This window comes from Gopherus evgoodei, chromosome 5 (genome assembly GCF_007399415.2).
Source record: "Gopherus evgoodei ecotype Sinaloan lineage chromosome 5, rGopEvg1_v1.p, whole genome shotgun sequence".
NCBI classification, from domain to species: Eukaryota; Metazoa; Chordata; order Testudines; family Testudinidae; genus Gopherus; species Gopherus evgoodei.
The window spans coordinates 78,069,859-78,091,323 of NC_044326.1; the positions used below are offsets into that span (position 1 = coordinate 78,069,859).

The 21,465-nt window shown below is 38.5% G+C and overlaps 1 protein-coding gene across 3 annotated transcripts in view; it reads left to right on the forward strand.

Annotated features, from left to right (window-relative positions):
* FSTL5 (follistatin like 5) overlaps positions 1 to 21,465 on the forward strand; it is a 578,464-nt gene that overhangs the window by 299,071 nt on the left and 257,928 nt on the right. For all 3 annotated transcript variants that reach the window (XM_030564448.1, XM_030564450.1, XM_030564449.1), the window contains exon 5: positions 18,635 to 18,831. In XM_030564448.1, coding sequence (XP_030420308.1) covers positions 18,635 to 18,831 — 197 coding nt within the window. The remainder of the gene's footprint in view (positions 1 to 18,634; positions 18,832 to 21,465) is intronic.

A 21,465-nucleotide genomic window follows, 5' to 3' on the forward strand; every position in this document is an offset into this window, starting at 1 on the left:
ACTGTGATGAGTTTCTTTGGTATTCCCCCCCCTACAAAGATGTTAAATTTAATTATGTTATGGTTGCTATTAAGAAATGGTTCAAAAATATTCACCTTCTGGATGACATTTAGGACAAAATCAAGAATTCTTTTTCCCATTCTGGGCTCCAAGAAGCAGTCATTTGTAGATGTCTAGGCATTTTATCTCTGCATCTCTTCCTTCAGTGACATATAGTCAATATGAGGATAGTTGAAATAACCCTTTATTATGTGTTTTCTGCCTTTGCAACGTCTCTGATCTTCCTGAGTATTTCCCAGTCACTGTCACCACCTGGGTCAGGTGGTTGGTAGAATATTTTTACTGCTATACTCTCATTATTCAAGCATGGAATTTTTATCCATAGAGATTCTGTCGTACAGTTTGATTTATGTAAATTTACTTTATTAGATTCTATGGCTTTTTTCATGTATACCCCCCTACCATTGCCACCTACTCTGTCATTCTTTTATATTTTGTACCCTGGTATTACTGGATACATCAGTATTCAAGTTAAAAATAAAATAGTGAATATTAATAAAGTTGTGATTCATACTTTTGAAAACTGATCCCCCTTCTTGAACATGAAACCACTAGCTACCCTCCTCTCATGTACTCTACCATGTGCTGTTAATTACCTACACATCGTCTTCTGTCATCCCATGGCAATTTAGGGATTTTATAGTGTGGCCTATTATTGTAGTATTTAGTTCTTCATACACACTTCCAAGGAAAATGCTTCCTAATATGATAATTACTTGTTTTAATGTGAGCACTGAGATAGTTAACAGTATGGAAGTTTTAAGGTAAAGGCTGATTGAGCAGCCATTGCAATGAATAGGGCAGTTCACTCTTCAGATATCTCTGCAAACTGATTGGTTTCACTCACTTCACCTTTTTGTTGTATTTTAAATTAAAGCTGAGTCTCTCTAGAGAATAACTTATTGGCCAAGTATATGGCAAACATTTGGGAAACATTGAAGATAGTGGCTTAATATAACCCACATTTCCCTTTTCCAGATACTGTGTGAAAGGATAGCAATATAGCCCCGTGGCAGAGATGACAAGAAACAAAAATGAACAATCTGTGTAGATTTGTGGTTAACTCAACACTGCCTTAGAACTATAGTGTCAGAAGGGACCACAAGGGTCATTTAGTCTAACCCCCTGCCAAGTGGCAGGATTTGTTGTGACTAAACCATCCAAGACAGATGGTTGTACAGCCTCCTTTTGAAAACCTCCAGGGAAGGGCCTTCCACAACCTCCCTAGGCAGTCTGTTCAATTGTCCTATGTTCTTACAGTTAGGAAGTTTTTCCTGAGATTTAATTTAAATTTGTTATGCTGTAATCTGAATCTACTGCCTCTTGTTCTGCCCTCTGTGGCAACAGAGAACAACTTTCCTCTATCTTTGTTATGGCAGCCTTTCAAATCCTAAAGCATTTTCCTTCTGGATTTGGGCTTTCTTTTGCCTTTCAATATTTATTTTAACATGTTAAAACTGGGGGATTTTATGCTTTTATAGTATTATTCTGAATAAATATTGAAAGGCAAAAATATCCAGGCCCTATGGGAGAAGGCATGACAGCAACTGTTGGGCTAACTTCACTAGAGAGGAAAATAAAGCGTCACTTTGAACTCCTGTCTTGACCTTTACTTTCAGCAATGTCTTCCTTGGGGACAGGATGCTTTTATGTCTTTCTCACTCTTATTTTTTTTCCTTTGATAAATTGAGTGAATGGAAAGTATAGAGAACTCCAGGGTTAATTTTTTGTTAAATTTGCATATAGAAGTGTTCAGTGCTGTTGAAGTTGCAAGTTCAAGGGGGCAAGTAGAAAAATAAAACAAAAGAGATCTTGGTGATGAGGATCAAAAAAAATTGAAAAAGAGGCTAAAGTAGTTCCCTTACTGCCTCCTAAGAATTGATGATAAATATATAAAAAACTGCAAGCGAAATTAAATGGAGCATCTGGATTAAGTATTTTCTTTAGCAAAGTCACACATAGATATATTATTTTCTGAAACAACCTGATTCTTTTCTTTTAACTTAGATTACCAATAATGTTAAAGGATAATTATTCTGTATAATCAAAGAACATTGAGCACATAGTAGATAGTCAATGAAGAGACAGCTTTAGGTAACTTTGTCTGATTTAAAGGTTCAATTATGTAGATCTATGGGATTTAATATGAAGAGATTTTATCTATTGAAATAATATAAATGCAAGATAATGCTAATGAAAAAGGAAAAGTACAACGTCTTTAAATATAACACACTTTTGCAGTAAGGAAAAAATGATCATTAGACTCTGTTACTCATGCAGAGTCATCAGTAATTACTAGAATGAATGTAATCAGAGTCAAGCTACTTGTTACTTCGTGCAGCTCTCAGTGCGATTAATATGTAACTGAGGCCTGTATTTGGCAAATACCACATTCAGACAAGTTATGTAAAGTAACTTTTTACATCTTAAATTATTTAATACAGCCTCTAATCATGTTTACCTTAACTGGGACATTATCTTTTGGATGACACTGAATAATTTATCTGCATACTGTAAGTTATTTCTTAAGTATTGAAGATTTGTCTATATGTGTCTGTAGACAAGACATGACACGCACAAATACATGTCAACTTGATCCTTAATTAAGGAAAACAGTTTAAGACTTTCAGAAACTTGAGTTTTATACCAAGAATCTAATGAAATTTCAAAATCTAGAGGGTATGTTGTCAAGTTCTACATCTGAAATCCTTTTTATTGAAATTCAGAAAATATAGCTGGTAAAGGTGTCATTACCAGACAAATTATTGATCTGAAACATATTTTTAATTCAATATCTTATGACTTATATTTTGGAGATACCAGCATTATTACTCTAACAACTCTCAAAAATATAAAAAACAAATATTCTGGCCATAATTAAATAACTTTAAAATGTCATGCTATATTAGTTATTCAAGACTTACATAGTTTAACTGAGATCAGAATCTGACCTCATGTCTGTTGTAGAAGCAACATGATAATAAACTGAAAATGTTTGTAATGGGACCAAATATCTGTAGGAGACAAAATTCTCATAAATTCATTGTATATGATTGTTATATATGTTGCTTTTTACATATTGTTATATTATAACAACCATCATGGCAGCTCACTGGATGTATCAGATGTATTTTCACTGCATGTCATAGGTGCTTACAATTTCATACTGATAAAGGAGATAAAATTCAGATTCTGCTGTCCTAAAAACACAAGTACCTATAATCTGGAGCTAAAAAGGAATCTTCTTTTAGCTTTTAATAAATAAGACAGTAATCCTGATTACATGCTAAGAGTGATAGTAATAGATGTCAGAGTGGTAGCCATATTATTCTGTTTCAGAAAAAAACAATGAGGAGTCCTTGTGGCACCTTAGAGACTAACAAATTTATTTGGGCATAAGCTTTCATTAAAAGACATGAGTGCCTTACCAAGCAGGGGTTCAGTGCTAATGAGGCCAATTTAATGAAGGTGCCAGTGGCCTATTCTCAACAGTTGACAAGAAGGGGTGAATATTAAGAGACGGAAAAGTACTTTTGTAGTGCTAATGAGGCCAATGCAATCAAAGTGGACGTCGCCCATTTCCAACAGTTGACAAGAAGGAGTGCGTATCAGCAGAAGGAAAATTACTTTTTGTAGTGACCTATCCATTCCCAGTCTTTATTCAGATCTAATTTGATAGTGTTGAGTTTGCAAATTAATTCCAGTTCTGCAGTTTCTCGCTGAAGTCTGTTTTTGAATTTTTTTTGTTGAAGAATGGCCACTTTTAAGTCTGTTATTGAGTGTCCAGGGAGATTGAAGTGCTCTCCTTTTTAATGTTACAATTCTTGATGTCTGATTTGTGTCCATTTATTCTTTTCCATAGAGACTGTCTGGTTTGGCCAACATACATGGCAGAGGGGCATTGCTGGCACATGATGGCATGTATCACATTGGTAGATGTGCAAGTGAACGAGCCCCAGAAGGTGTGGCTGATGTGGTTAGGTCCTATGATAGTGTCCCTTGAATAGATATGTGGATGGAGTTGGCAACAGGGTTTGTTGCAAGGATTGGTTCCTGGGTTAGAGTTTTTGTTGTATGGTATGTAGTTGCTGGTGAGTATTTGCTTCAGGTTGGGGAGGCGGGGGCTGTCTGTAAGCGAGGACTGACCTGTCTCCCAAGATCTATGAGAGTGAGGGATCATCCTTCAGGATAGGTTGTAGATCCTTGATGTTGCACTAGAGAAATTTTAGTTGGGGGCTGTAGGTGATGGCTTGTAACTTCTGTTACTTTCTTTGTTGGACATGTCCTGTAGTAGGTAACTTCTGGTTACCCTTCTGGCTCTGTCAATCTGTAATAGATGTGCACATTTGCGCTCATACACCCGTGCACACCACCCATACATCCTTCCGTTGAAGTAAATACTTGAAATGTAACATGTTACCAAGGTCGAAGAAATCTCCAGTTTCAGAATTAATATGGCTTGAGGTAATTCCCCAATTTTCACAAAGTTGTTTACCGATGTCAAATATCCTACAGGGGCATCCATTACTATATTATAATAATATATTTTAAGTGCATCTTTTAGCACTCTGAAAACTGTAATTTGTTCCAGCTTAAGTTTAGAAGCTTAATTGGAACTTCTAGGTTTGGCCATATTATGACAAACACTTCCTGCGTGACCATGGGTAAGTCACTTAGCCTCTTTGCGTATGTCTATGCTGCAGTTAAAAACCTGTGACTTTCCCATGACACCTGACTTTGGCTCTTGCAGCTCAAGCTAATGGGCTGTTTAACTTCAGTATAGATGTTCGGGTTCAGGCTGCAGCCTGGACTATAGGACCCTGCAAGGTGAGAGTTAAATAGCCCCTTTTATTTTTTTATGACACCATCCTTTCTGTCTACACACTGAAGTATTTTCCAAAAACCTCTGAGATAAGTAATATTTTTATAATTTGAGATGTTAAAAACCATTATCTAGAATACCCTTATTTAGAGCAATCAGAAATATTTCTTCACACAAAGTTGTAATGCTTGTACAGTATTTCCTTTTCTAACTAACTTTTCATAAGTATAATCTTATTAATTTTCAATGTTTCTACTCCCCTTACAAATTAAATAAAACTTAAATTGTCAAATATTTACTTTTCTTATGCATAATAGGCAAACATCTATTCAAAACTCAGCCAATGAGGACAATAGCGCTTAAAAAAAACACTTTACACCTGTTTCCTTGGTAACTAACACAGAGCTAAAAGAATAAATTGCACAGAGTGGAAGGAAACAAATAGGCAAATCTTTCCACTTTTTCACTTTCTTTGAACTTTCATTAACATGCCCCAATCCAAACCTATCAATATTTCAAAAATTAAATATGAACTGGAGGACAGAGGAGTGACACTTTTTACTCCTGCTGGTTCACCTGTTTTAACGTTATTTAAGTTTCTGCAAAAACACAAACAAACAAAAAACACCAAAGCTATATTATCTAAAACCAGTATGAAGCCAATAAAAAAGTATTGAAATCATGCCTATTAGGCCGATGGGGGGAAATGTTGTAGATGCAAGAACCTGAAAACTTCATAGCTGGATTACTTCGTCCCATGGAGCATTCAAGCAAATGTTAAAGCTGGAAAAGATTAAAACACAGACTATAATTAGTATTTACCAGTAGTATCTCCTTTTAAGCTTTTTTCAAGATTGTAATGGTTATGAGCAACATTAAGGGAAGATTGTACCCAGCTTCTTCATGCAGGTTCAAAAAGAGGGAGATGGAAAAAGCCAGCTGTAGTGACTTTGATCCAGCAAAGTATGCAAGCATGAGTTTATACCTAAGCATGTGAGTAATCTTGTGAATTCTAGCTGTGAATTTAAGATCAGTGTGACTAAAACTGAGCATCAGGTTTCAGAGTGGTAGCCATGTTAATCTGTAAAGAACTAATGCTAATTTTCCTCCTACTGTTACTCACACCCTCTTGTTAACTGTTTGAAATGGGCCATCCTGATTATGAATACACAAGTTTTTTTTCTCCTGCTGATAATAGTTCACCTTAATTGATTAGTCTTGTTAGAATTGGCAACCCCCCTTTTTTCATGTTCTCTGTGTGTATATATATCTTCCTGCTGTATTTTCCACTGCATGCATCCGATGAAGTGGGTTTTAGCCCACAAAAGCTTATGCCCAAATAAATTTGTCAGTCTCTAAGGTGCCGCATGCACGCATTCTTAAAACTGAACTGTTAATCTTTCATCTCATGCCCTTTCCCCCTCCCTCCTTTCTTTGGGTATGTCTACACTTCAAGCTGCAGGTGTAAATTCCAGCTTGAAGATATATACGCACATTATTTGTTACTGATCTAGTGCACTAAAATAGTAGGAGGGGCTAGCCACCCCAAGACCAAGTTGCTAAATATGTACTCAAGTTGGCTAGCCCCTGTACTGCTTGGACTGCTGCAGCTTCCCTTTATTTTTATCATGCTAACATGATCAGAGCTCATACAGATATGTCTCCTTGAGATGGAATTTACATCTCCAGCTCAAAGTATGGATATGCCCTCAGTCACCATGAAGAATGCAGCCATCCTGTTTGTTACTCTGGCCTCGCTCTAGGTCCTCACATCCAGGCTATGTTTAAATATTGCTGGGACTTCCTTTGTAATACCCTAAGGGTGTGTCTACACTACAGGATTATTCCAATTTTACAGAAACTATTTTTTTTAAACAGATTGTATAAAGTCGAGAGCACGCGGCCACACTAAGCACATTAATTCGGTGGTGTGTGTCCATGTACCGAGGCTAGCATCGATTTCCGAAGCATTGCACTGTGGGTAGCTATCCCATAGCTATCCCATAGTTCCCCCACTCTCCCCCACCCATTGGAATTCTGGGTTGAGATCCCAGTGCCTGATGGGGCAAAAAACATTGTCGCTGGTGGTTCTGGGTACAGCCTCACCTCTCCCTCTGTGAAAGCAGCAGCGATAACCGTTTCACGCCTTTTTTCCTGGGTGAACTGTGCAGATGCCGTCCCACGGCAAGCATGGAGCCTGCTCAACTCAAAACAGCAATTATGGACGTTGTAAACACCTCGCACATTCTCATGCAGTCTATGCTGAACCAGGACCTGCAAAACCAGGTGAGGAGGCGGTGGCTACGGCAGAGCGACGATGAAAGTGATGAGGACATGACACAGAATTCTCTCAAACCATGAGCCCTGGCGCATTGGAGATCATGCTGGTAATGGGGCAGGTTCTAGCCATTGAACGCCAATTTTGGGCCCGGGAAACAAGCACAGACTGGTGGGACCGCATAGTGTTTCAGGTGTGGGATGATTCCCAGTGGCTGTAAAACTTTCACATACGTAAGGGCACTTTCATGGAACTTTGTGACTTGCTTTCCCCTGCTATGAAATGCCAGAATACTAATATGAGAGCAGCCCTCACAGTTGAGAAGTGAGCGATAGCCCTCTGGAAGCTTGCAACACCAGACAGCTACCGGTCAGTCGGGAATCAATTTGGAGTGGGCAAATCTACTGTGGGGGCTGCTGTGATGCAAGTAGTCAAAGCAATCGCTAAGCTGCTGCTACGAAAGGTAGTGACTCTGGGAAATGTGCAGGTCATAGTTAATGGCTTTGCTGCAATGGGATTCCCTAACTGTGGTGTGGTGATAGATGGAACCCATATCCCTATCTTGGCACCGGAGCACCAGGGCAGCCAGTACATAAACTGCAAGGATACCTTTCAATGGAGCTGCAAGCACTGGTGGATCACAAGGGACATTTCACCAACATCCACGTGGGATGGCCGGGAAGGGTTCAGGACGCTCGTATCTTCAGGAACACTACTCTGTTTAAACAGCTGCAGCAAGGGAATTACTTCCCAGACCAGAAAATAACAGTTGGGGATGTTGAAATGCCTGTAGTTATCCTGGGGGACCCAGCCTACCCCTTGATGCCATGGCTCATGAAGTCATACACAGGCAGCCTGGACAGTAGTCAGGAGCTGTTCAACTACAGCCTGAGCAAGTGCAGAATGGTGGTAGAATGTGCATTTGGATGTTTAAAGGGACACTGGCGCTCATTACTGGCTCGCTCAGACCTCAGCCAAACCAATATCCCCATTGTTATTGCTGCTTGCTGTGTGCTCCACAATCTCTGTGAGACTAAGGGGGAGACATTTATGGCGGAGTGGAAGGCTGAGGCAAATCACCTGGCCGCTGATTACGCGCAGCCAGACACCAGCGCGATTAGAAGAGCACACCAGGAAGTGGTGCATGTCAGAGAAGCTTTGAGAACCTGTTTCATCACTGGCCAGGGTATGATGTGACTGTTGTGTTTGTTTCTCCTTGATGAAAACCTGCCCCCTTGATTGACTCATTCTTTGTAAGCAACCCACCCTCCCCCTTTGATCACAGCTTGCTTTCTAAGGAAATAAAGTCACTATCATTTAAAAATCATGTATTCTTTATTAATTCATTATAAAAAGAGGGAGAGAACTGACAAGGTAGCCCGGGTGGGGTTTGGGAGGAGGATAGGAGGGAAGGAACAGGCAACTAAACATTTTTCAAAATAATGACAGCCTTTTGGTTGGGCTGTCCACTAGGGTGGAGTGGGCGGGTGCATAGAGCCTCCACCCACACGTTCTTACACATCTGGTGGGTGAGGAGGCTAAGGAACATGGTGAGGGGGAAGGGTGGTTATACAGGGGCTGCAGCGGCACTCTGTGATCCTGCTGCCGTTCCTGAAGCTCCACCAGACGCCGGAGCATGTTAGTTTGATCACGCAGCAGCCCCAGTGTTGCATCCCGCCACCGCTGATCTTCCTGCCGACACCTCTCATCTCGAGCGTCTCTCCTGTCCTCACATTTGTCCCTCCTGCCTCATGGTCACTGGCATCTTTCCTGTACTTTGATACCACGTCCTTCCACTCATTCAAATGAGCTCTTTCATTGCAGGTCACTTCCAAGATTTCGGAGAACATTTCGTCTTGTGTCTTTTTTTTCCGCCGCCTTATCTGAGGTAGCCTTTGGGACGGAGTAGGGAGGTTTGAAAAATTTTTAGCTGCAGGAGGGAGGGAGAAAAAGGAGAGAAGTTTTTTAAAAGATACATTTTACAGAACAATAGTTACACACTTTCACAGTGAACAACACTATTCATGTTACATTGCACATGTGATTTCAGTACAAGGTCACATTTTGCATCTTAATATTGAGTGCCTGCGGCTTTGGTGTTAGAGATCACAGACACAGGTCCAGGCAACAGAATTCGGCTTGCATGCGGCCATGGTAAGCCATTGTCTTTCGGTTTCTGCAGCCTTCATATGTCCAGCACCCTCGTTTCCCAAATACCAAGCAAAGTCCGTTGAGTGCTGTGTCTTTCCTGTTTAACATGCAGCAGCAGAAACCAAACTCTCCCCCCCATCCAATTCTCTGGGATGATTGCTTTACCCTTCCCCCCACCGCGTGGATGGTATCATGGAAGATCCCTGCTTGCCAAATGCAAAAACGCTCAGCGCCAATCACCCTTCCCTCCTCCCCCTGCTTGGCTCACTGCAGAGAAGGATTTTTTTTCAGCCACAGGCAAACAGCCCAATGGGAATGGCCACCTCTGTCCCCTTAATTAAATTCCTGTGTTTCAACCAGGTTACCATGAACGATATCCCTCTCCAGAGGACAACACAGTGAGATAAAGAACGGATGTTGCTTGAATGCCCAGCAAACACCGGGACCATATGCTGCTAGGCTTTGTCATGCAATGATACCAGATTACTTGCTACATGAATGGCGTGGTCAAGTGTCCTACCATGGAGGACGGAATAAGGCTGCGCTGCCCAGAAACCTTCTGCAAAGGCTTTTGGAGTACCTCCAGGAGAGCTTCATGGAGATGTCCTTGGAGGATTTGCGTTCCATCCCCAGACATGTTAACAGACTTTTCCAGTAACTGTACTGGCCGTGAATGCATCCCAAGTCCTCAGGGCAAATTAATCATTAGAAAACGTTTGCTTTAAAACCGTATTTTATATTTACAAAGGTACACTCACCAGAGGTCCCTTCCATGGCTTCATTGTCTGAGATAGTGGCTTGGGAGGGCTGGGAGGGCAATTCCATCAGGCTGAGAAAAAGGTCCTGGCTGTTGGGGGGAACAGTGTGCTGTGTGCTCTGCAAGCTCGTCCTCCTCTTCCTCCTCCTCATCTTCCCCGTCCGCAGAATCCTCAGGCATGGCGGAGATTACCCCCGCCTTGGAATTCACAGTCAGGGTGGGGTAGTGGTAGAGAACCCCCCTAGAATTGCCTGCAGCTCAGCGTAGAAGCAGGATTTTGCAGCCCTGCCCTGGACCTTCCGTTTGCTTCTTTGGTTTTCTGGTAGGCTTGTCTAAGCTCCTTAACTTTCTCATGGCACTGTACTGAGTCCCTGATGTGGCCTCTCTCCCTCATGGCCTTGGAGATTTTTTCAAATATTTTTTCATTTTGTCTTTTGGAACAGAATTCTGTTAGCACGCAACCATCTCCCCATATAGCGATCAGATCCAGTACCTCCCATACGGTCCATGCTGGAGCTCTTTTTCGATTCTCAGACTGCATGCTTACCTGTGCTGATGAGCTCTGTGTGGTCATCTGTGCTGATCAGCTCTCCATGCTGGGCAAACAGGAAATTAAATTCAAAAGTTCGCGGGGCTTTTCCTGTCTACCTGGCCAGTGCATTTGAGTTCAGATTGCTGTCCAGAGCGGTCACAATGGTGCACTGTGGGATAGTGCCGGGAGGCCAATACTGTCAATTTGCAGCCACACTAAACCTAATCCGACATGGCAATACCGATTTCAGCGCTACTCCTCTCGTCGGGGAGGATTACAGATACCGATAGTAAGAGCCCTTTATATCAATATAAAGGGCTTTGTTGTGTGGATGAGTGCAGGGTTAATTCGGTTTAATGCTGCTAAATTCGGTATAAACGCCTAGTGTAGACCAGGGGTAAGATACAGCTTTTTTCCATCATACAGCTGAAATTCTTGCCTCTTGATTGCTGCAACATTCTCTTCTCTGGTCTTGACAAATACAATCTTGCTTCATTTGTAACTATTCAAAATACTCCTGCAGAGATCATTTTTCTGGCTCATCCCTCTTGTTTCACCCCTCTATTGCTCCCTCAGCTCCCATTTCTCCGTGACATTAAAGACAAATTACTTGTCTTCACTTTCAAAGCCTTCATGTCCTACCCACCCTGCTTACCAACAGTCATATGTTATTGAGATGTCAACTCATGCCTCTGCTCTGTCAGAAATTCAAGACTTCTTCATCTACTGGTTAAATTTTCAAGCAAGCATCTTTGTTCTTTTCCACCATGCTGTGTCTTATGCATAAATATCTGCAGAGCCACCTTGTTTTCCTGACTTGGATTCCCAGCTGCAACAGCGATGCAAGTATTAAATAATAGTTCCTTTTGAAGTCAGCACAACTACCTATGTATTTAGAGTTAAGCAATATGGTGCCAGTCGCTGTCCTTGCACACACTAATTCATCTTTTCCCAGACTACTTCTAAAATTCTGAACCTATGAGTAGTTTCAAACAGATGCTGATTGAAAAAACATATTTTTTAAATGACAGAGGAATGTTTTTTCCTTTCCCCTGAAATGTGTATTTTTCTTGCGGCCCATATAAATGGCAATAATCAGTGTTAGATCAAGACTGATAGGTTTATGATCTGTTATCTAGCTGCACAGTTAGGAATAGGAGCTTTATATTTTTGGAAAGAGAAGATTCATAGCTTCCCATCTGGATGGCTATCACTACTTTCTAGCCCTGGAAGTCTCAATAATATTAAAATCATGACACACTGAAATACCAAAACAAAACAAAAACAAACAAAAAAGAAAGTGTGATCACTTTTAGAGGTGTGTGACATTTTGATTGATTTTTCTCTCCCTATGACTCCTGTACAACTGGACTCACACTGACTAAGGCATTGAGCTATATAGGCAGAAGCATGCAAAAAGTTATCCCAATTGATTAAAAGACTCTCTAAAACATAATTTTCTGTGGCATGTGGGGCATATTGAGCATACATGATGGTATGGTAGGTAAGACTTTATTGGCACTCAATTGGAATGACATAGTTTCACCATTTTAAAGTAATTTTGGCAATGCCAACTTATGCCAGTAGGAGCTTTTACACTGTACTACAGTCTTGTGTATTCTTATTGTATTTATATAAATTAGAGGGAATATAGGAATGAGCTGGAAGAGAGGAAGTCAAAGCAGCAGTTCTAAATGAAATTTCAAGGAGCTTAGAAGTGGAAAGAAAGGAAAAGGGCTGGTAATTGGGGAGGCAGGTCAAATGCACAGAAAATGATCTCTACTTATACTTATTTTACAGATAAAGAGGACTAACACCAAATTATTTTAACTCAATAGTCTAATATAAACCTGTTATATATATAACAAATGTAATAATCTTAAACCATTATCAAAGTTACACTGCTGCTAACATAAAACAAAAATATTCTGCAGGAACACCTAGTGATATTGAGGTGCACATTACATCAAAGTTTCCAGAGTCTTCACAGCAACTTTGATACAAGGTAGCAAAGTTCAATATAAGCTAAGTTCTTTCTGTCAAATACAATGAAAAAGAAAGAATGGGTAAGGAAAGCTAGACATAACCACACTTTTCCATAGAATTGTCACAGGTTGTGCAGGTTCTTGAGTCATTCTTATTCTTAAAGAATGCCAATGGTAGTCTGTACCTTTTTACCTATCCTTGTTTCTTTGACTCAGCATGTTAAGAGGAAACTCTGTAGAGAAAATGTAGGCTAAACAATTTGAGCATGTGTTGAAAAGTAGTTACAATTTTTATTTATATATTTATTTTGATTTAAAATATGTAAATACGTATATGTAACCTCTAAGCAATCTAACAATGAAAACTTAAAATTTATAGGGGGTATCAGTCAGCAATATAATACAATAAGATAAGTTAATATACTAGCCAGTAAGTACATCAGTAAATTATACATAATCCTTCCACCAAAATGCCCAGGAGTCAGCCCTCCCCTGAAGTATTGTCAAATTGATGGGTTTTGCAGCATTTCTGAAGGTCAACACATTCAGGGTATTTTTGCATTATTTATTGATAGCTGTCCTGAACTATTGAAAAGAAACAAACAAAAACAATGGTAACAGAAAACTTATTGCAAGTGTTAGAAGTTATTTTCTTTTATAAGTTCTCAGTCAGGAATAGACTAACATAATTATCAACAATACTTTTATATAATACTTTTGTACACAATAACTTCAAAGTACTTTGAATTGAGTGCTCTTTCTGTGAGCTAGGGGAGTATTATTCTCATTTTGTAGATGGGAAACGAGGCACAGAGAGGTTAAATAACTTGCCACGGTCGCAAACATCACAGACCTAACTGGCAAAGAACCTATACATCCAAAGCATCTTAATTACAGTTGTCACCGTATTTCATTTGTATTGTGTGTGAGAAGTGCAATGGTATCTGTCTAAATCCTAACTGATTCAGACAAAGGTTTTTTTAATACAATAAATTGTTATTATTTTATGTTTTGAAAAAATGACTGTGCTTTGGTGATTAAATATTGACAATCTTTCTATACTAATCTCAAAGAGATGGAGAAGATGTTGGATGGCCCATTACTATTGTAGCTGGTATTGTAATTCAGAATCAGGTAGATCTGTAGAGTGAACAGGTACACAGTGCAAGGAAATTACCGCTATTATCTTACTTAAACAGCACCATAGAAAGAATAGGCTTAAATACTAAATTCTAATCTAAAATGATGATCTACAGGAGATGGGCTATAGACAGATAAAATTGCTTTGCCAATTATATTTACTTCGTTTATAGCTGGCTGGTCACGACAAACCTTGTTAATGTTTCAGAATCTATACAATAATTAGCTATCCATTTCTGTCTCAAATTAACTACAGTTTCTTTCCTATTTTTTTTCACATTAAAATTGTTTAACCTAAGAATCATTAATGATATACAAACACAATAAAAACTTTGGTTGTTTGTTTTTTTGGTAACCAGCAACTTATGCCAATGGTTATGATTTCCCCTTAGGAAAAAAATTATTAAATTTCCAACAGAAACCAAAAAAATAGGGACCAGAAATTACCTTGATTGTAGAAACTCCATAGAGACTTTTAGTTAAGGCTGACAATTTCTGTTCCTAGGGAAGTATTTTGTCCATGAATACATGATTTATCAGTGTGGTAAGTATAAACCATTTTAACAACCGATAGGGGGTAATTTAAGGTATTTAGTTGACAGTGACACTGTTATAGTATAATTAGAGTGATTGCAGGCAAGAGTTTAACTGGATCCCTCCCTTAATCTATAGTCATTGTGAATCACCTAAAAAACAGTATCTAAATTATTATGCCAATAGTAAATGCCATATATCGCTCTGTATGTAGTCAGTTAATGCAGAACAGAAACAATAGATTCTCCATCATTGTCAAATCTAGATGTAGATTCTAATTATTTACTCCACTTTTTCTACATATGACTATTGTAGTCAATTTGAGATAAGCAAGCTATGTAAATAAAAGACAGAAAAAATTCTATATTCCTCTTCTCACTCTCCATAGTAAGTGTAATTAGTTCAAGTAACTGACCTGTTCAAAGTTGAGAACTAAAATGGTTTTAATTAAGGCATGAAAAATGTCTTCATGACTAAGTGATTGAATTATTTCAATAAAATTCACTTGGATAATTAGTACTTTAGTACATGTAGTGACATTTAAAGTAAAAATATTGAACTTTCACTGTTTAAGCATTATAATTTTTATCTCAAATTAAAGTCAAACTTTAAGTAATTTTGTGTCTACAAGAAGACTTGATGTTCCCCATGTGAATCCTTCCCACATAGTAATGTTTACAGCTTTATAATACTCCTGTGTATTAGAAGTGTTATCTCAACTATACAGTGGGAGACCCTAGAGTCAGCTTGGACCAGCTAACAAAGTAAAATATATTGACCTAATTCTACACTAGAGAAAAAGCTATGGTTTCTTTAGTTAAACTTATTCTCTTTCCAAAAACTATACAAAACTTGCCCAAGGTCACATAAGATGCCTGTGTCAGAAATAGGAATTGAACTGAGATCTCCTGAGTCTCAATACAGTGCTTTAACCACCAGACATCTGTCCTAAGACAAATGGAATACTTTGCAAAATTGGTGGCGTAGACTGTTAACCCTTTGGTCACAGCGCATACATACAGCCCATGAGGCAGGATCTACATATGTTGTCCAGCTTTGAGAAATTAAGAGCTTGTAAGACACAGTAAATTTTAGATATAATTCTACTTTAAGTCTTTGTATAAATTGTATGGTGTGCAATTGGAATCTTTTGACTATCAGTGTCTGTTGGGGCTATACCTGCGCCAGCCATGTCCTTGTGCCACTCTCCTCAAGGGCATATGATACAGAGTGGCCAAACTAATTTAGTTTCCTTCTTTGACAGGATAACTGGCCTAATAGATAGGGAGGAGCAATAAAGGCAATATATCTTGACTTTAATAAGGCTTTTGACACAGTCTCAAGTGACATTCTCATAACTAAACTAGAGAAATATGGTCTCAGTGAAATTACCATAAGGTGGATGCACAACTGGTTGACAGGCTATATTCACAGAGAAGTTATCAGTGGTTTGCTGTCAAATTGGGAAGACATATCAAGCGGGGTCCTTCGGAGGTCTGTCCTGAGTCTACTACTAGTCAATATATTCATTAATGTCTTGGATAATGGAGTAGAAAGTACATTTATGAAATTTGCAGATGATCTGGGAGGGTTTGCTAGCACTTCATGTGACAGGATTAGAATTCAAAATGACCTTGAACAATTTAAGAGCTGATCTGAATCAAGATGTAAATCAATAAAGTGCAAAGTACTGCGCTTAGGAAGGAAATGCCAAATGCACAAATACAAAATGGGGAATAACTGACTAGGCAGCAGTACATCAGAATAGGACATGGGAGTTATAGTGGATCACAAATTGAATATGAGTCAACAAGATCAAGAGATCTTGGAGCATTGTAAATAGTTCTTGGAAAACACTCAATGCTCAGCAGAAGTCAAAAAAGCTAACACAATGCTGGGAATCACTAAGAAAGGGATAGATAATAAGACAGAATTTCATATTGCCTCTATATAAATACATGGCATGCCCACTACTGAATACTGAATACTTCTCAAAAAAGATATATTGGAATTGGAAAAGGTTCAGAAATGGGTAACAAAAATGATTAGGGGCATCAAACAGCTTCAGTATGAGGAGAGATGAATAAGACTGGGACTTTTCAGCTTGGAAAAGAGATGACTAAGAGGGGATATGATAGAGGCCTATAAAATCACAACTGGTTTGTAGAAAGTAAATAAGGAAGTGTTATTTACTCCTTCTCATAGCACAAGAACTAGGAGTCCCCAAATTAAATTAACAGACAGCACTTTTAAAACAAACAAATGGAAGTATTTCTTCACACAGTCACCCTGTGGAACTCTGCCAGAGGATGTGTTGAAGGCCAAGACTATAACGGTTCAAAAAAGAACTAGAGAAATACATGGAGGATAGGTCCGTCAATGGCTACTAGCCATGATTGGCAGGGATGGTGTCCTTTGCCTCTGTTTGTCAGAAGCTGGGAATTGGCAACAGGGGTTGAATTACTTGTTGATTACCTCTGAAGCACCTGGAATGGCCAATGTTGGAAGACAGGATACTGGGCTTAATGGTCTTTTGATCTGACCCAGTATGCTGTTCTTATGTGTGATGCTGTTGCAAATAGAGACAAATATCAAGGAGAGGGGACTGTTAATAGGAATGTCATATGTAAGACACAAAATAAAATTATTCTGATCTACTCTGAACTATTGAGGCCTTAGCTGGAGTATTGTGATAAAACTTATGTGATAAAACTGGAGAGAGACAGAGGAGAGCAACAAAAAATGGTAAGAGGTTTAGAAAACATGATCTGTTAGGAAAGATTAAAAGGAATTGAGCATGTTTAGTCTAGGGAAGACTGAAAGGGACATAACAGTCTTCAACTATGTAAAAGTTTGTTATGAAGAGGACAGTGATCAATTGAGGGTAGGATAAGAAGAAATTGGCTTAGTTTGCAGAAAGGGATATATAGGTTAAACATTAGAAAATCTTTCTAACTATAAGGATAGTTAAGCACTGGAACAGGCTATGTAGGGAGGTTGTGGATTCCCCATCACTAGAATTTTTTGAGAACACGTTAGACAAAATCTAGCAGGAATGGTGTAGTATACTTAATCCTGCCTCAGCCAGGGACTAAATGACTTTCGGAGGTCCCTTCTAACCCTACATTTCTATGATTTCTGTGATCTCAAGAAACAACTCTGTCTTGAAACCTTAAACTTGTTTCTAATATTACAACAAAACTTCTCCCTTCACCTTGAAATGTGGCCTGTATGTGTGTGATGGAGGTTAGAGGAATTGAGGAGGTTTTATTACATTTTGTTGTAGAGAAAATAGCTTTTATAATCACTGTAACCAGAACATATGCATAATGTAGTCCCTGGTTTATAGAAATACCTGACAATGAAAGGAATAAATTAGAAAAAAAAAGTATGCAGTTCTGTCGATCCCAGGATATGAGAGATGTAAGATGATGACAATATATGGAGATACACCTTTTTTGTAGAACTGGAAGGGACCAAAGGTCATCAAGTCCAGCCCTCTGCCTTTACTAGCAGGACCAAGTACTGATTTTACCCCAAATGGCCCCGTCAAGGATTGAACTCACAGCCCTGGGTTTAGCAAGTCACTACTCAAACCACTGGGCTATCCCTCCCCCCAATGGTTGAGATAATATTTTTTAGTGGACTAACAGAAGCTGTTTCAATAAAGGGTATTAACTTGCCCACTTTCTGTCTCTACTAGATCATATGTCATAGATATGCTTGCTCCCTCTTACCCTCCCTCCTCTATTAAACTTAAATTCATATTCAAGGTGGATAAAGAGTTTGGGTTGGTTTATGAGTACTTACAGTTGTCACTTTTGTTTTTGAAGTCAAATACTGTTATGAACTATATACATTTTGTAATACATCATTTTATCATGTTTACCATCATTACCACATATATTGTATTGTAATTTATACTTTATTAATATTCATACAAAATGTAGTATGTATAAAATTTTATGAAAATCTTCAGATAGTCCAGCTCTAAAATTACCTACAGTGAAAAGAATAGCAGGCTGTTGGACACTGTTTAAGTAGTTACAAAATGTTTTTAATTGAAAATCTTGTGAGACAGACAACTAAGCAACCACATATGATTGTTACACCTTTATAATCCTATTTGGCCTCTCCCAAAGCGCATATAAGTAAATGGAAAACCTCCCACTTACTTGGATTCAGCCTTCATAGAACAGATCTCTAGCTCACTAGATGTACAAATGAAAACAGCAATGCACCTACATGCATTAACCCTGTTGGATAGTGCTAGCAGTAGAAGATGTCACTGTCCTCTCTATTTGCATATTTTCTTTATCCATTTAAACAATTTTTAAAATCAGCTTCAAAATTATCTTGTGCATTTCCTTTCCAGGGGACAAGTGCACATCCACTGAATACAGCAAAGTGAAAAATATGTTGTTGGATCTACAAAACCAGAGATACATTGCACAAGCAAGAGAAAAAAATGCTGAAGATAAAATGATTTTAAAGAAATTGCTAGTGGATCAAATGTTTAAATATTTCGATTCTGACAACAATGGACTTGTGGACAGTAATGAACTCTCTCAGGTAAAATTTGGATTTTGCTTTCATCAGCACATTACCTTTTTAGTTTGCTTTTTAGTTAACTTGGTTAAGTTTGTAAAATCTCTAGTGTGGTGTATATATGTGGTATGTGGTACCTTTGATGCAACCCTTTTCCTTCATTTGATACTTACATGTAGGCTTAGTAGATGTGAGACTTAACTCAAGGATTTAGGACGTCTTGAAAAGGATTATTATTATCTTAAGGCATTAAATAAGACAGTGTTAAGAACTAAATAAGTCAAGAAATTCAAAAATTCTGTAAAAATGTTGACCATGTTGAACTGCACTATTTAATATTGTATCCCAATATAATCTTCATACCACCTCATTCTGTATATAACATGTCATATTTCATAGCCCCTTTTATCTCAGAGTATGTAAAGTGCTATATATAGTAATTCTTTACTAGTGAACAACTCAGATAAATCAGTTGGAGACTTCATAGAAATATTGACAGCAGGATTTGGTTCCTGATTGCAATATTTTGGTTTACCAGTCATGAAATTTCTTTCCACAATATGTGACATGCAAATACCTTTCCAGCAAAGAGATTATGGATTTTGCAGTAGTCAAGCTGTCTCCTTTCATGAATTCTTAAAACTGATGTTTCCAAAAGTGAGATCTTTCCCAAAAGTTAATTTATTTAATGTATCATTACAGTATCTAAAGTTGGCCAGACATTAATCATTTTCCCTTTCATTTGAAAAGCCATCATCCTGATGTGATTTGTTATTAACAAATGATTGTGATTTACTATAATTTAATACAGTATTATAGCTCAAGAATATATTTACCTCAGTTGTCCAGTGTAAGTATATGACAAATTGTGGAGTCTTTACTCATGTTAGTGAACACTTACTTATGTAACTACTTTAATGGTCACTAATGGGACTACTCACGTGGGCAAGTGCTAACCCAGGATGGGTAAAGTTTGCACTATCTAGACCATACTGATTAAAATTTAATCTTTCCCCCTCTCTCAAAAGTAACAGTAATTCAAAATATCTAAACAATTTGTAACACTAGGAAAATTCAGTCATGGTTGAAGGGATTTGGTACCTTGCAGGATCAGACTTCAAGTTAACCAGAATAAAAGAAGATAATACATTGGCCCTGCTGGTGGTTAGCTATGAATAAGATTAAGATTCTGTTACAGGTATTTTTGGTAAAAGTCAGGGACAGGTTGCAGGCAATCAACAAAAATTAATGGAAGCCCACTACCTGGCCCTGACTTTTACTAAAAATACCATGGTGGAGGAGAAGACTAACAGTCAGAGCACTGCCAGCTGCTGACATCCAGCAGCTTTTCCAGTCCCACTGCTGCTCCTGCTGCAGGGGATGATTGAACCTCAGCTGCTGCCCTGGAAGCCCTGAGGACCGCTGCTTCTGCCATCTGTTCCAGCACTGACACTGCTTTTGTCACAGGGGATGACCACTGCTGTTCCAGCCCCAGGGGAGGTCGACCCAACCCCAGCCACTGCCTTGGCATCCCTGGGGCTGACAGCTGCTTCAACCCTGCTGCTGCAGAAGAAGTCATGGAGGTTCTGGAAAGTCACAGAATCCGTTACCTCCATGATAGAATCATATCCTTAGCTATAAATTGCATCCAGCAAACTTACTTTCTAGCTATCTGTTCTCTTACACATAAAACAAACTATTATTGAATACCCATTTATAAACTCTGATTGTTTTCTTGTTGTTGCAGAACTCTTTGTTACTTAAGTTACTTTATAGTGGTGTGGGTGGGTGGGTGTGAAAGCGAGAACAAGGATCCAAATTATTATGGGGAGACATGGGAATAAAATTGTGCTTTTCTGGTGAAGAATGCAGTATTTCCCATATGGTGGGATTGACCTTTTACAGACAGTAAACCACCTTTCTTATTTGCCGTAAGTGTTCACTGAAAGGTATTTGGGCTTTTAATGTGCTTCATCAAACTCAACTAGACATATTGAAGTGCATTTTTTGCAGTACTATAAAAAAAGATGAAACAATTTTACACTTGATTAAGTCCCCAGAAGCTGTGTTTTGTTTTGCTACTGTATTTACTCATTATGCTTGTGGGCCATCCAGACGAATGTATACTGATGAAAAAGTGGGAAATTCTCCTAAAATGACTTGATCCAAAAGCAGATTAAGCATGTCAGATAGAGTAATGATGAGGAATGAGATCTGCTTCACACCCTTATTCATGACGTACTGTTTAGAGCATCAGATGTCAAAATATATATTGTTTTCTTTTCTTGTATTTTCTGATTTAAAATAGGACAAAGGAAAACATTTAGTGGGATTTTTTTAAAGCTCATAATTATTCTTTCATATATTGGTATTGTCTGTTTGAATACATTCCAGTTACTGTGGCAGGAGACTTATTATGTATTGGTAAACTTACTTGTGAAGTTGACTGCTGTTTCCAAGGGTGACGCATTGAAGCTATAGAAAAACCTTTAAACTCAGATGAGGAATACACCTTTTTAATGTATTACCAAAAATCTTACACTGCAAGTACAAGTGAAGGCATAGTGTCTGACTTCTCATGAAGCACAGCAGTGTAAACAAGACTCTTATTTATACTTGGAATGTTTTTACTAGATATAGGACAAGCACAACTTAAAT